This window comes from Protopterus annectens, chromosome 5.part1 (assembly GCF_019279795.1).
Source record: "Protopterus annectens isolate FY-2018-M chromosome 5.part1, PAN1.0, whole genome shotgun sequence".
In the NCBI taxonomy this organism is placed as follows: domain Eukaryota; kingdom Metazoa; phylum Chordata; order Ceratodontiformes; family Protopteridae; genus Protopterus; species Protopterus annectens.
Window position 1 is genome coordinate 593,954,798 of NC_056736.1, and position 12,948 is coordinate 593,967,745.

The window sequence follows — 12,948 nt, forward strand, 5'->3', positions numbered from 1 at the left end:
ACCCTGCTGAGAGGTGACAGAAGTAACTTCTGTGTTACTGTGATACCCTGCTGTGAGGTGATCACACTTCCTGCTGTCACTGTGACACCCTACTGTGAGGAAACAACACTACCAGCTGTAACATTGTGACACTCTGCTGTGAAGTGATAATACCTGCTGTGTCACTGTGACATTCTGCTGTGAAGTGACAAAACTACCTACTGGGGCACTGTGCCACCCTGGTGTGAGGTAACAACACTACCTGCTGTGACATTGTGACACCCTGATCTGAGATGACAACACTACCTGCTGTGTCTCTGTGACACCCTGCTGTTTGGTGACAATTCCTGCTGTGTCACTGTGATACTCTTCTGTGAGATGACAACACTACCTGCTGTATCATGGTGCCACACTGCTGTGAGGTGACAACACTACCAATAGTGTCACTGTGACACCCTGCTGTGAGGTGACACTACCTGTTGTGTCACTGTGCCATCCTTCTGTGAGGTGACACTACCTGCTATGTCACTGTGACACCCTGTTGTGTGACTGTGCCACTCTGCTGTGAGGTGACAACACTACCTGCTGTATCACTGTGACAACCTGCTATGAGGTGACACTACCTGCTGTGTCACTGTGCCACCCTGCTGTGAGGTGACACTACCTACTGTCTCACTGTGACATCCTGCTGTGAGTTGACAACACTACCTGCTCTCTGACTATGCCACCCTATTTTGAGGTGACATTACCTGCTGTGTCACTGTGCCCCTCTGTTGCAAGGTGACAACACTAACTGCTGTGTCACTGTGTCAGCCTGTTGTGATGTGACACTATATGATGTCACTGTGACACCTTGCTGTGAGGTGACAACACTACCCACTGTCACTGTGACACCCTGCTGTGAAGTGACACTGCCTGCTGTCACTTTGACATCCTGCTGTGAGGTGACAACACTACCTGCTGTGTCACTGTGCCAACCTGCTGTGAGGTGACAACACTACCTGCTGTGTCACTGTGCCATCTTGCTCTGAGGTGATAACACTACCTGCTGTGTCACTGTGACAGCCTGCTGTGAGGTGACTACACTGCCTGCTATGTCACTGTGCCATCCTGATGAGAGGTAATGAAATTACCTTCTGTATCACTGTGATACCCAGCTGTGAGGTGAGCACACTTCCTGCTATCACTGTGACACCCTACTGTGAGGAAACAACACTACCAGCTGTATCATCATGACACTTGGTTGTGAAGTGATACTACCTGCTGTGTCACTGTGACATTCTGCTGACAGGTGACAAAACTACCTACTGGGGCGATGGCAGCACTACCTACTGTGCAATGGTGCCACACTGCTGTGAAATGACATTACCTGCTATGTCACTATGACACCCTGCTCTGAGGTGACAACACTACCTGCTGTGTCACCGTGACACTCTGCAGGGTGGTGACACCATTACCTGCTGTACCACTGTGCCAGCCTGCTGTGATGTGACAATACTTGATGTGTCACTGTGCTACCCCGTTCTGAGGTGACAACCAGCTATGTCACTGTGCTACCCTGCTGTGAGGTGACACTACCTGCTGTGTCACTGTGACACCCTGCTGTAAAGTGACAAGACTACCTCCTGTGTGACTGTGCCACCCTGTTGAAAGGTGACAACTCTACCTGCTGTGTCACTGTGACACCCTGCTGTGAGGTGACAACACTACCTGCTGTGTCACTGTGCCACCCTGCTATGAAGTGACACTACTTGCTGTGTCACTGTAACACCCTGCTGTGAGGTGAAAAAACTACCTACTGTGTGACTGTGCCACCCTGTTGTAAGGTGACAACTCTACCTGCTGTATCACTGTGACACCCTACAGTGTAGTGACACTTCCTGCTGTGTCTCTGTGACACCCTGCTGTGAGATGACCACCTGCTGTATCATGGTGTCACACTGCCATGAAGTGACAATACTACCAGCTCTGTCACTGTGACACCCTGATGTGAGGTGACACTACCTGCTGTGTCACTGTGCCACCCTGCTGTGAGGTGACACTACCTGCTGTATGACTGTGCCACCCTGCTGTGAGGTGTCAACACTACCTGCTGTATCACTGTGACAACCTGCTGTGAGGTGACACTACCTGCTGTGTCACTGTGCCATCCTGCTGTGAACTGACACTACCTGCTGTCTCACTGTTACACCCTGCTGTGAGTTGACAACACTACCTGCTCTGTGACTGTGCCACCCTGTTGTGAGGTGACATTACCTGCTGTGTCACTGTGCCCCTGTGTTGCGGTGATAACACTAACTGCTATGTCACTGTGTCACCCTGTTGTGATGTGACACTATCTGCTGTCACTGTGACACCCTGCTGTGAGTTGACAACACTACCCACTGTGTCACTGTGTCACTGTGACACCCAGCTGTGAAGTGACACTGCCTGCTATTTCACTTTGACATCCTGCTGTGAGTTGACATTACCTACTGTATCACTGTGCCAATGTGCTGTGAGGTGACAACACTACCTGCTGTGTCACTGTGACATCTTGCTCTGGGTGATAACACTACTTGCTGTGTACTGTGACAACCTGCTGTGAGGTGACTACACTACCTGCTATTTCACTGTGCCACCCTGCTGAGAGGTGACAGAAGTAACTTCTGTGTTACTGTGATACCCTGCTGTGAGGTGATCACACTTCCTGCTGTCACTGTGACACCCTACTGTGAGGAAACAACACTACCAGCTGTAACATTGTGACACTCTGCTGTGAAGTGATAATACCTGCTGTGTCACTGTGACATTCTGCTGTGAAGTGACAAAACTACCTACTGGGGCACTGTGCCACCCTGGTGTGAGGTAACAACACTACCTGCTGTGACATTGTGACACCCTGATCTGAGATGACAACACTACCTGCTGTGTCTCTGTGACACCCTGCTGTGTGGTGACAATTCCTGCTGTGTCACTGTGATACTCTTCTGTGAGATGACAACACTACCTGCTGTATCATGGTGCCACACTGCTGTGAAGTGACAACACTACCAATAGTGTCACTGTGACACCCTGCTGTGAGGTGACACTACCTGTTGTGTCACTGTGCCATCCTTCTGTGAGGTGACACTACCTGCTATGTCACTGTGACACCCTGTTGTGTGACTGTGCCACTCTGCTGTGAGGTGACAACACTACCTGCTGTATCACTGTGACAACCTGCTATGAGGTGACACTACCTGCTGTGTCACTGTGCCACCCTGCTGTGAGGTGACACTACCTACTGTCTCACTGTGACATCCTGCTGTGAGTTGACAACACTACCTGCTCTCTGACTATGCCACCCTATTTTGAGGTGACATTACCTGCTGTGTCACTGTGCCCCTCTGTTGCAAGGTGACAACACTAACTGCTGTGTCACTGTGTCAGCCTGTTGTGATGTGACACTATATGCTGTCACTGTGACACCTTGCTGTGAGGTGACAACACTACCCGCTGTCACTGTGACACCCTGCTGTGAAGTGACACTGCCTGCTGTCACTTTGACTCCTGCTGTGAGGTGACAACACTACCTGCTGTGTCACTATGCCAAACTGCTGTGAGGTGACAACACTACCTGCTGTGTCACTGTGCCATCTTGCTCTGAGGTGATAACACTACCTGCTGTGTCACTGTGACAGCCTGCTGTGAGGTGACTACACTGCCTGCTATGTCACTGTGCCATCCTGATGAGAGGTAATGAAATTACCTTCTGTATCACTGTGATACCCAGCTGTGAGGTGAGCACACTTCCTGCTATCACTGTGACACCCTACTGTGAGGAAACAACACTACCAGCTGTATCATCATGACACTTGGTTGTGAAGTGATACTACCTGCTGTGTCACTGTGACATTCTGCTGACAGGTGACAAAACTACCTACTGGGGCACTATGCCACCCTGGTGCGAGGTGACAACACTACCTGCTGTGTCATTGTGACACCCTGCTCTGAGGTGACAACACTACCTGCTGTGTCACTGTGACACCCTCCTGTGTGGTGACAATTCCTGCTGTGTCAATGTGACACTCTGCTGTGAGATGACAACACTACCTACTGTATCATGGTGCCACACTGCTTTGAAGTGACATTACCAACTGTGTCACTGTGACACCCTGCTGTGAGGTGACACTACCTGCTGTGTCACTGTGCCATCCTGCTGTGAGGTGACACTACCTGCTATGTCACTGTGACACCCTTCTGTGAGGTAACAACACTACCTGCTGTGACTGTGCCACCCTGTTGTGAGGTGACAACACTACCTGCTGTGTCACTGTGACAACCTGCTGTGAGGTGACAGCACTACCTGCTGTAACTCTTTGCCTCCCGGTTGTGTGATGACACCACCCACTGTGCCACTGTGACAACCTCCTGTGAGGTGACAGCACTACCTGATGTGACTGTGACACCCTGCTGTGAGGTGACACTACCCACTGTGTGGCTGTGCCACCCTGCTGTGATGCACCTGCTGGGTCACTGTGCCACCTTATTGTGAGTTGACAACACTACTTGCTGTGTCACTGTGACACCCTGCTGTGAGGTGACAACACTACCTGCTGTGTCACTGTGGCACTCTGCTGTGATGGAATAACACTACCTGCTGTGTCCCTCTGACACCTTGCTGTGAGGTGGCAACACTACCTGCTGTGTCACTGTGACACCCTGCTGTGAGGTGACCCTACCTGCTGTGTCATTGTAACACTCTGCTGTGTGGTGAAAATACTACCTGCTGTGTGACTGTGCCACCCCATTGTGAGGTGACAACACTACCTTCTGTGTCACTGTGACACCCTGCTGTGAGGTGACACTCCCTGCTGTGTCACTGTGACACCCTTCTGAGAGGTGACAACACTACCTGCTGTGTAACTGTGCCAACCTGCTGGAAGGTGACAAAACTACCTGCTGTGTCACTCTGCTAACCTGCTGTGAGGTGATAACACTACCTGCTGTTACTGTGACAATCTGCTGAGGTGACAACACTACCTGCTATGTCCCTGTGCCACTCTACTGTGAGGTGACAAAACTACCTTTTGTGTCACTGTGATACCCTGCTGTAAGATGATAACACTACCTGCTGTGTCGCTGTGCCACCCTGCTCTGAGGTGACAACACTACCAGCTGTGTTACTGTACCACCCTGCTGTGAGGTGACACTACCTGCTGTCTCACTGTGACACCCTGCTATGAGTTGACAACACTACTTGCTCTGTGACTGTGCCACCTGTTGTGAGGTGACACTACCTGCTGTGCCACTGTGACACCCTATTGTGATGTGACAACACTATCTGCTGTCACTGTGACACCCTGCTGTGAGGTGACAACACTACCTGTTCTGTCACTGTGCCACCCTGCTGTGAGGTGACACTGCCTGCTGTGTCATTGTGCCACCCTGCTGTGAGGTTACACTAACTGCTGTGTTGCTGTGCCACCCTGCTGTGAAGTGATACTACCTGCTGTGTTACTGTGCCACCCTGGTGTAAGGTGACAGTACTATTTGCTGTGTCAGTGCGCCACCATGGTGTGAGGTGACAACACTACCTGCTGTGTCACTGTGACACTCTGGTGTGAGGTGACACTGCCTGCTATGTTATATATCCTTGCACCAATAAGACATATTTCTTTAAGACAGAGGCTAATTATACTAACTCATTACATCCGAGTTACACCTCCAGGTGCATCTGCAGTTAACTCCTACTGATGCCTTTAGGTGTCAAATATTGCTTGTTCATATTTGCATCAATAATTCCAAAACCATGCTATGTACAAGGTTTTAAAAGATTCTGTCTTAAAGCTTGCAGAATGGCAAACTCAACTGCATTAATATTTGACATCTGTCTAGTGCAGGTAAATAGATATTAACTGTTGTTTTTGTGATATTAATTTATATAGATATAGTTTTGACATTTTTCTAAATATCTCACCAACCAAGTAACACAGATGGTACTCTTTAACCTCATATCAAAGCCCTCGGATAGATGAATGAAATGCTGCTGACAGAATGTTTGTAACGTGAGTTTTTGCTGATATATTGTAAGTTGTTTACAAAATATTACAAATCTAATAGTTAATGTGTTTATTGTGTCTTATAAAATTCAGTTTAAGACCTAGAACCTAAAGGATACTACCACTATTAAAATAGTTTGTGCTGAAGAGTTTGCCATTTATACTTATTTCATAACCCCTATGGTTCTAGAAATATGGACATTTGTTTTAAATGTGAGGACATTATTTGATTCTGTCAAAAGGCTTAGACCCCGCCCATTGGAAGTTACCTTGCAAACTTCTTGAGCTCCATTGGAGTGAATGAGTTAACTAAACTTTGGTTTATTTAGCACAGTGGGCATTTTACATGAAATGTTATAATGGTAAGACAAATCGCTGTCTTATGATAAGAATGAGAGAGCATGCCCAGATATAAAACAAGGGAATACAAAGAAATTCCTTTCTATTCACATATTGTAGTGTTTTGTACAGTTGGGTTTTTTCTTTTTGCTACCCAAATGTCTGGCCAGTATACAAAAGTTTGCAGTCACTGCATGGTGCATGGGACATCTGACATCTCTAGATGAGCATGGGCCGCTGCATGCACCAGACCTCAGAACTTCTCTGCTGCCAGTCGAACGTCAGGTGTTCCTGCCATCCCAGCTGTTAGAGCTTTGAAATTTCAGATAAGTACCCTGTTGGGGAACCTTTAACTTAGTCATTGCATGCTAGTGCTTGTTCACGTCTTCCAGAAAAGGCAAGTGTAAGTGCATCCATCAGATCCCCCACAAAGACATCCATGACCTCTGTTTATTTTTCTTAGGATGGTCACACACCTACAAGGCCTGCCCTATCTGCCAGGCCTTTGGCCCTAAGGCCTTACGTAGCAGACTTTATGGGCTCAACCTCTATCTTGAGAACCAACATCTGAAACAGTTAGTGCTAGCTATCGAGAGGCCTTCTGATTTGTCTGCTGAGCTGCCTAAGAAAAAAGCCAAAACTGCAAAGCATGTTACTGTTGTTGCGCCTCCAGCATCTGACATTCATCCTGTGGCTGATATTACCCTGGATGACTGCTCGGGTACCACCGTTCTAGGTAAAGTGGGTACCAAGCCGAGAACCCTGTGTGGACTCCGGTGCTGAGGCGGAACCAAGGCTCTCAGCAGGCCAGCTAGATCCCTCCACTCCTTCTCAGTCATCTGGTCCTAGGCTTTTCCCTAAACAGACGCCTGCTAGGCCTTCTCTTAAAAAGAAAGAGAAGAGAAAGCATACCTCTCCTGTTAGGAAAAGTCATCCAGATTGGCAGACTTTCTCACAAAGCTTCTTCAATGCATTCATGGCCTTGCAGCCTACAGCCCCAGGGGCTTCCTCAATTTCCCTTGCAGTTCTAAGTCCTAGGCCTCAGAACCCTCACAGGTTGGAGAGGAGGAGTCCTCTGATTTTTCCTCAGAAGAATCTCTCTACTACACCTCCCAACTCCCTTCCCCCCTTGGCTATGCATCTTCAAATGAAGAATCTGCTGAAGCTCATTCCCCTGCAGAAGATCTCACTTTTGGGGAAACCATAGCAAAGATGAGAGAGTATTTCAAGGGTCTATATCACTTTGATGAAACGGCAGACGTTTGAACACCATATGTTCAAACTTCTAACCTCGAAGTGCAAAAGCATTGAAGGCTTACAACAGCTATTTTTTTTTCCCAGGGGAAACAAATCGCTGCTATAAGAAACACACACACAACACAAGCACACCAAAAAACAGCAATCCACACACATACACTTAAAATCCTACATCTAACCCTATGGTAAACTGTACATACACTACTATCTATCCACTTAGCTTAACCCAAACCCTAACCCTAAGGTCCGTCACTATTGCACACTCACCTGACCCGCGCCCTAACCCTAACTCACCTATCCCACCCTAACCCTAAAGTCTGTCACTATCGCACACCCACCTCACCTGCGCCTTAACCCTAACTCACCTAACCTGTGCCCTGACCCTAACATCCGCACAATCGCACACTTACCTGAACCCAACCCGTAACTTTCCACCACAGTCCTAAAAATTGTGAAGCCACAGAAAAGGCCCACCGAATTCTTTCCCTGGGAAAGAATTCGGTGTTCCACAGCTTCATGATAATCAGTTTTCGAACTTCACAGTTCGAACATATGGTGTTCGAACTGCTGAAGTTTCGATGAACTGATAGGTACCCGTATTTCAAATGGGATTCATCTGAAATGACTGAGGTACAAAAACAGTACTATGAGCTCCATCAGATGGATTTCCAGCATCCTCAGCTGTTCTTCTTGTACTCCCAGTCTTTCCTGATGCTTTCACTGCAGCATCCATGAATCCAGACTCTCAGCCTCCAGCTCCACGCAGACCTGATAGGTTTTACAAGCTCCCTGAGGCAACTAAATTCCTGGTAACATGCTCTGCTGCAGACCCAGTTACTATCTCCACCTCTATCTCTATCTCTACTGACAAGACTTAAAAATTACTGCCTTCAGCTTCAGTCCTCCCTGCTGACAAGGGCAGCAAGGCCATTGAGTGGTTGGGCAAAAAGGTGTACACCTCTGCTACTCTGGCTTTCAGAGCAATCACTTACCAGACACACATGTCTAAATATGCCTTGGCACTTTTACAGGAACTTTCCACACAGCTGTTGGACATCTCTGACTCTCCAGTCAAAGCTCAAATGTCCAGTCTGGTTTCCATGATCTCTCAAGTTACCAGTCATTCTACAAGGTGCAGCTATGATGCTGCTTACACCTCAGCTATGTCAGCAGCATTAACTTCTGCACTAAGAAGATATTCTTGGCTATGCCTTTAACCATTACCAGATGATTTTAGGGCTAAGCTGGTAGATGCACCTTTAGACAATTCAGCCCTATTTGGATCCAAAGTTGCAGACTTGTTTAAGACCTTGCAACAAAAAGGTAACGAATTGAAAGATTTAAAGCATTTCTTTGTATCCCCCATTCCCAAGCTTCAAAGGAATTACCAGTCCAAAACTCAGTTTATTAGGAAGCTATCAGGTCCTGCTTCCTCTTCCAGACCAAGGAAAGCTACTAGGAGTCAACCTACTCCTGCCAGGACTACACAAACTAACACTCAGAGGGCACCCATTCAAGACAGGGAAGATAGCGTGTGACTACCTGCCATTCTTGAAACCTCCCCCCTCCCTCCGTCCCTCTTTCCTTAAGACTCTCACACTGTCTCCAGGTGTGGAGACACATCACTTCAGACAAGTGGGTATTATCAATAACAGAACATGGATACTTCATGACCTGGACCATTCCCCCAAAGTGAAGGGGAATTCTCCAGCCACCAAAAGAATATATTTCCCTCTTACAACCAATTCTGGACAACCTTGTGGCCCAAGATACCATCCAGGCTGCTCCACAGTCAACAATGGGGAAAGGATTTTGCTCCAGGCTCTTTCTAGTGCCAAGAAAAGATGGGCCCTGGTGGCTAATTTTGGACCTTTCCCTTCTGAACCTTTTCCTGCATGTACCCACCTTCCAGATGCTTACATTGCCAACTCTTTTACCTCTGATCCTACCTCAAGGATTCATGGCCACCTTGGACATCAAATATGCCTGCCTACACATCCTAATAAGACCCAAGGGTAGAGGATGGAAGTTCAGTGAAACGGAATTAGACACAAAATCTTTCAAAGCAGTGTGGCGTCCTACAATCCTCAGTCTCTTAACTGGTGCTGGATAGGGTCTGGGATTATTTCAGGAGAGGCTAAGGTGTGTGTGGAAGACCTGGCGGACAAATTCATGACCTGGCGGTATCTGATGGACAGCTGTGGGGGGCTAAAAAAGATTAAAAAAAAGACATTGATCGGAAGTAACTCGTGTATTCTGTCATATCTAATTAAATTGTGCTCAACATAATCTCTGCTTCTAAAGTAATTTCCAATTCTACAGTTAGAGAAAAGCTTTCAAGAAATGCTTTTATTCTTGTAAACCTCTTTATGACTGGTACATTTTGTGACTAGGTTTCCATTTTTCTTCTAGATTTAAAATCTACTTTTGGTCAGTGCCACATTCAGTCCCTGAAACCCAACAGCTTCAGTGGGTTCTTTCTCAACAATCGCTGGATACCAAGCCACTGTCAGATACAATACTTTGATTCACCTGATAAAACTGTCCAGTGTTTGAAAGGAAAGAAGGTGTTCTTGATTGGTGATTCAACTACTCGCCAGTGGTGGGAGTATCTTCTACATCATATTCCAAGTAAGTCAAAAAGAGGAAGTCATACTGTCAGAGCAATCTTTATATATTTATGTAGTTATGTACGCATGTTCATAGGTTCATAGGCAAATACTAGGCTATCTAACCTGAAGGGCCATTTTAAGCCTAGCCAATAATTTGAGGTCAGAATCAAATCCTGTACTTTTTGTCTGTGAGGTGAAGACCTTAACCATTGCATAAGAGACTGATCTCTTATTGAACTATTTCAGCCAAGGCCAGGAAAAGACGAGAGAGGCACAGTAACATCAACAATCAGACAACTACACATCACATAATAAAGCAGCTTTTTATTGCTTACAAGTTAGTAGTGAAATTGTAAATTCATAAATTCAGAACAAGTATTCTGGATATATCTTACCTACACTGCAGGACTGCCAGAGCATGCCTTCATTTTAATTAATCATAATTTCTCTTTGAGGGAATGAAATAGTGGGGAAGGGGACGGAGAAGGCAAGATGGGACAATGTGGAGGGGTTGAAAGGGTAGAAGGTGAATAGTTAGGAAGCTGTAGGTAATAAGAGTAGACAGAATAGTTTCACATGATAGTTTAGTGTGAGAAGATAAATGCTGTAGCAGAAGGAAAGGCAGAAAGGAAAGGCAGGGTGCTAAAAGATGAAGCAAATATCTCTACTTTAAGAAATAAAGCCAATTTATCTGCTCTGTGAGAATATTATGAAAGTCATTTGGAAGTGAGGCCCATAGCTTTGGTCCAAGTGCAGAAAAATACAATCAGTGGATGTTTAAGACATTGCCTTGACTGGAGAAGACAGTACAGGCTTGGGACTGAAATTGCCATGGGCTGCTCCTTATTGTCAGTCTATGGCTAACTGGGGGATCAGCCATAAATGAGAGTTTTATGACTAAGGGAAACTAAAAGGAAGCCTTTATAGAGGCAGTCACTTAGCTCTGTGTAGAGTCATGTGAGAGAGAGAAAGAGAGAGTAAGGAGGGTGAAGTGGCAAATTCAGTTGGTGACCTTGTCATTATAAGTCTTCTTGGAGATATAGGTAAGAAAGGGTAAACCTTTTATTGACTGTGGCTCTAAGATGGTTTTCCTATAGCTGCTTTGCTTTTCCAATAACAAAACAAGATATTTTGTGGCATTCCAAGCTGATTTTTTGGATTTCAAGGTGTTGATTCAAAAGCGCATATTTAAGAAGGATTGCAATATGATTCTAAGTATATCAAGGTGAGACACATGCAGTGTTTGGGTTGTTGTAAGATAGGGGTGATGAGAATCTCTGAAAAATATTATTTAGATTTCTTTAGCATTCAGTATAACTTGCCTGTTAATTAAAGACTGATGAAGGTTATTGAGAATTCATTGGAAGTTACAAATTAGCATGCCATGTTTGGGAATAGGTTCATGGAAGATAAGATCATCTGCATAGACCAGAAGACTGGATCAGTAAGAAGGCAAATGATGAATACGCTCACCTGAATACGCTCTTGGCTAGAACCTTGGGGCACCCCAGTAATTATATTTTAATGAGATGTTAAGGTACTGTTGAACTTTAATTTAAAGGTTCTGTTTCCTGAACCATTCAGGCAAGGAACCAAAGCTGGTGTGTACCACAAAACCTAGGAGTAAGGTTCATAGATTAGTACTGGAATAACTGCCTTTGTGAGCCATTTAAAGCTTATCCAATAACCCCATATGAGAATCAAACCCTACACCTTGTGTTTGTAAGGTAAGCGCTTTAACCACTATGTTAGCCCCACAACCCCTGGCTTAATCAGGATAGGAACCTGCACACTGAGACCCCAATGAATTTCAAATCCATAAGGTATGAATTCCTGTGCCAAAAGCTTTCCTGATATTTATACAAAGTATATCAGCTAGAAGGTGTCTATTCTTGTTAGTAAATGTGGCTAGGCTAGTGGATGTAGATATGGTTAATTGGGTACTTTTTTGCATACTACATCCATGTTGGTTAGTGTGTAGGATATTGTACTGGCAGAGGTAGACTGTAACTTGGTTGGATACTGCTTTCTCTAGTAACTTATCTAGATGAGATGCAGGGGGGAGCAGCAGACAAAGGTATTGCGGGATTAGCATACTTTAAGTATGGGCATGGCAAATACTTTATTCCAAATATCTGGAATTTTTTTCTGCATGATGGATAAGTTAAATAGACAACTTATCTCATCGGAAATTATGTGTCCATAAATCTTTAGAAACCAGGAATAAAGACATACATATCAGCTGTTCAGATTTTCACAGAATGTCCAGATTTCTGACTCATATTTTTGGTCTGTTCCTCATAAAATTTGTGGTTTTCTGGATTTTTGTGGAAAATCATTGAGGGATGACTTCACTACATAATGACATCCATTAGATTTTCTGACTTTATATCCTTCAGAAAATGTATGGTAGCTCAAGACCTTTTATTCTAGCAACTTTCTAAGTTTTTAAGAGCAATATTTAAAATGTGTCCCTATTTTGGGGGCTTTATCCCCCCATTATCTTTTGCTTTGTCTAGATTTTTTGTGCTAAGAGGTTGAAAGTTATGAATAGAGACCATCTGAACCTGGAGGACCATGAATGGTAGGGACTAGACTGGTGAGTTAGTATTGTTAGTGTGATCTTTTCTGAGGTAAAAGTGAGGAACAAGATGTATTAGGAACATTAAGTGATGAGTAATCTGAGAGAATGTCCAAAAAATGTTAAGCCAGCTGAAGTTATAGTTTGAGAACAGATG

The 12,948-nt window shown here is 45.3% G+C and overlaps 1 protein-coding gene across 6 annotated transcripts in view; it reads left to right on the forward strand.

Moving 5' to 3' along the window:
• The window catches only part of LOC122803551 (NXPE family member 4-like), a 444,095-nt gene that overhangs the window by 415,634 nt on the left and 15,513 nt on the right, over nt 1–12,948 (forward strand). For all 6 annotated transcript variants that reach the window (XM_044073206.1, XM_044073205.1, XM_044073209.1 and 3 more), the window contains one exon: nt 10,011–10,229. In XM_044073206.1, coding sequence (XP_043929141.1) covers nt 10,011–10,229 — 219 coding nt within the window. The remainder of the gene's footprint in view (nt 1–10,010; nt 10,230–12,948) is intronic.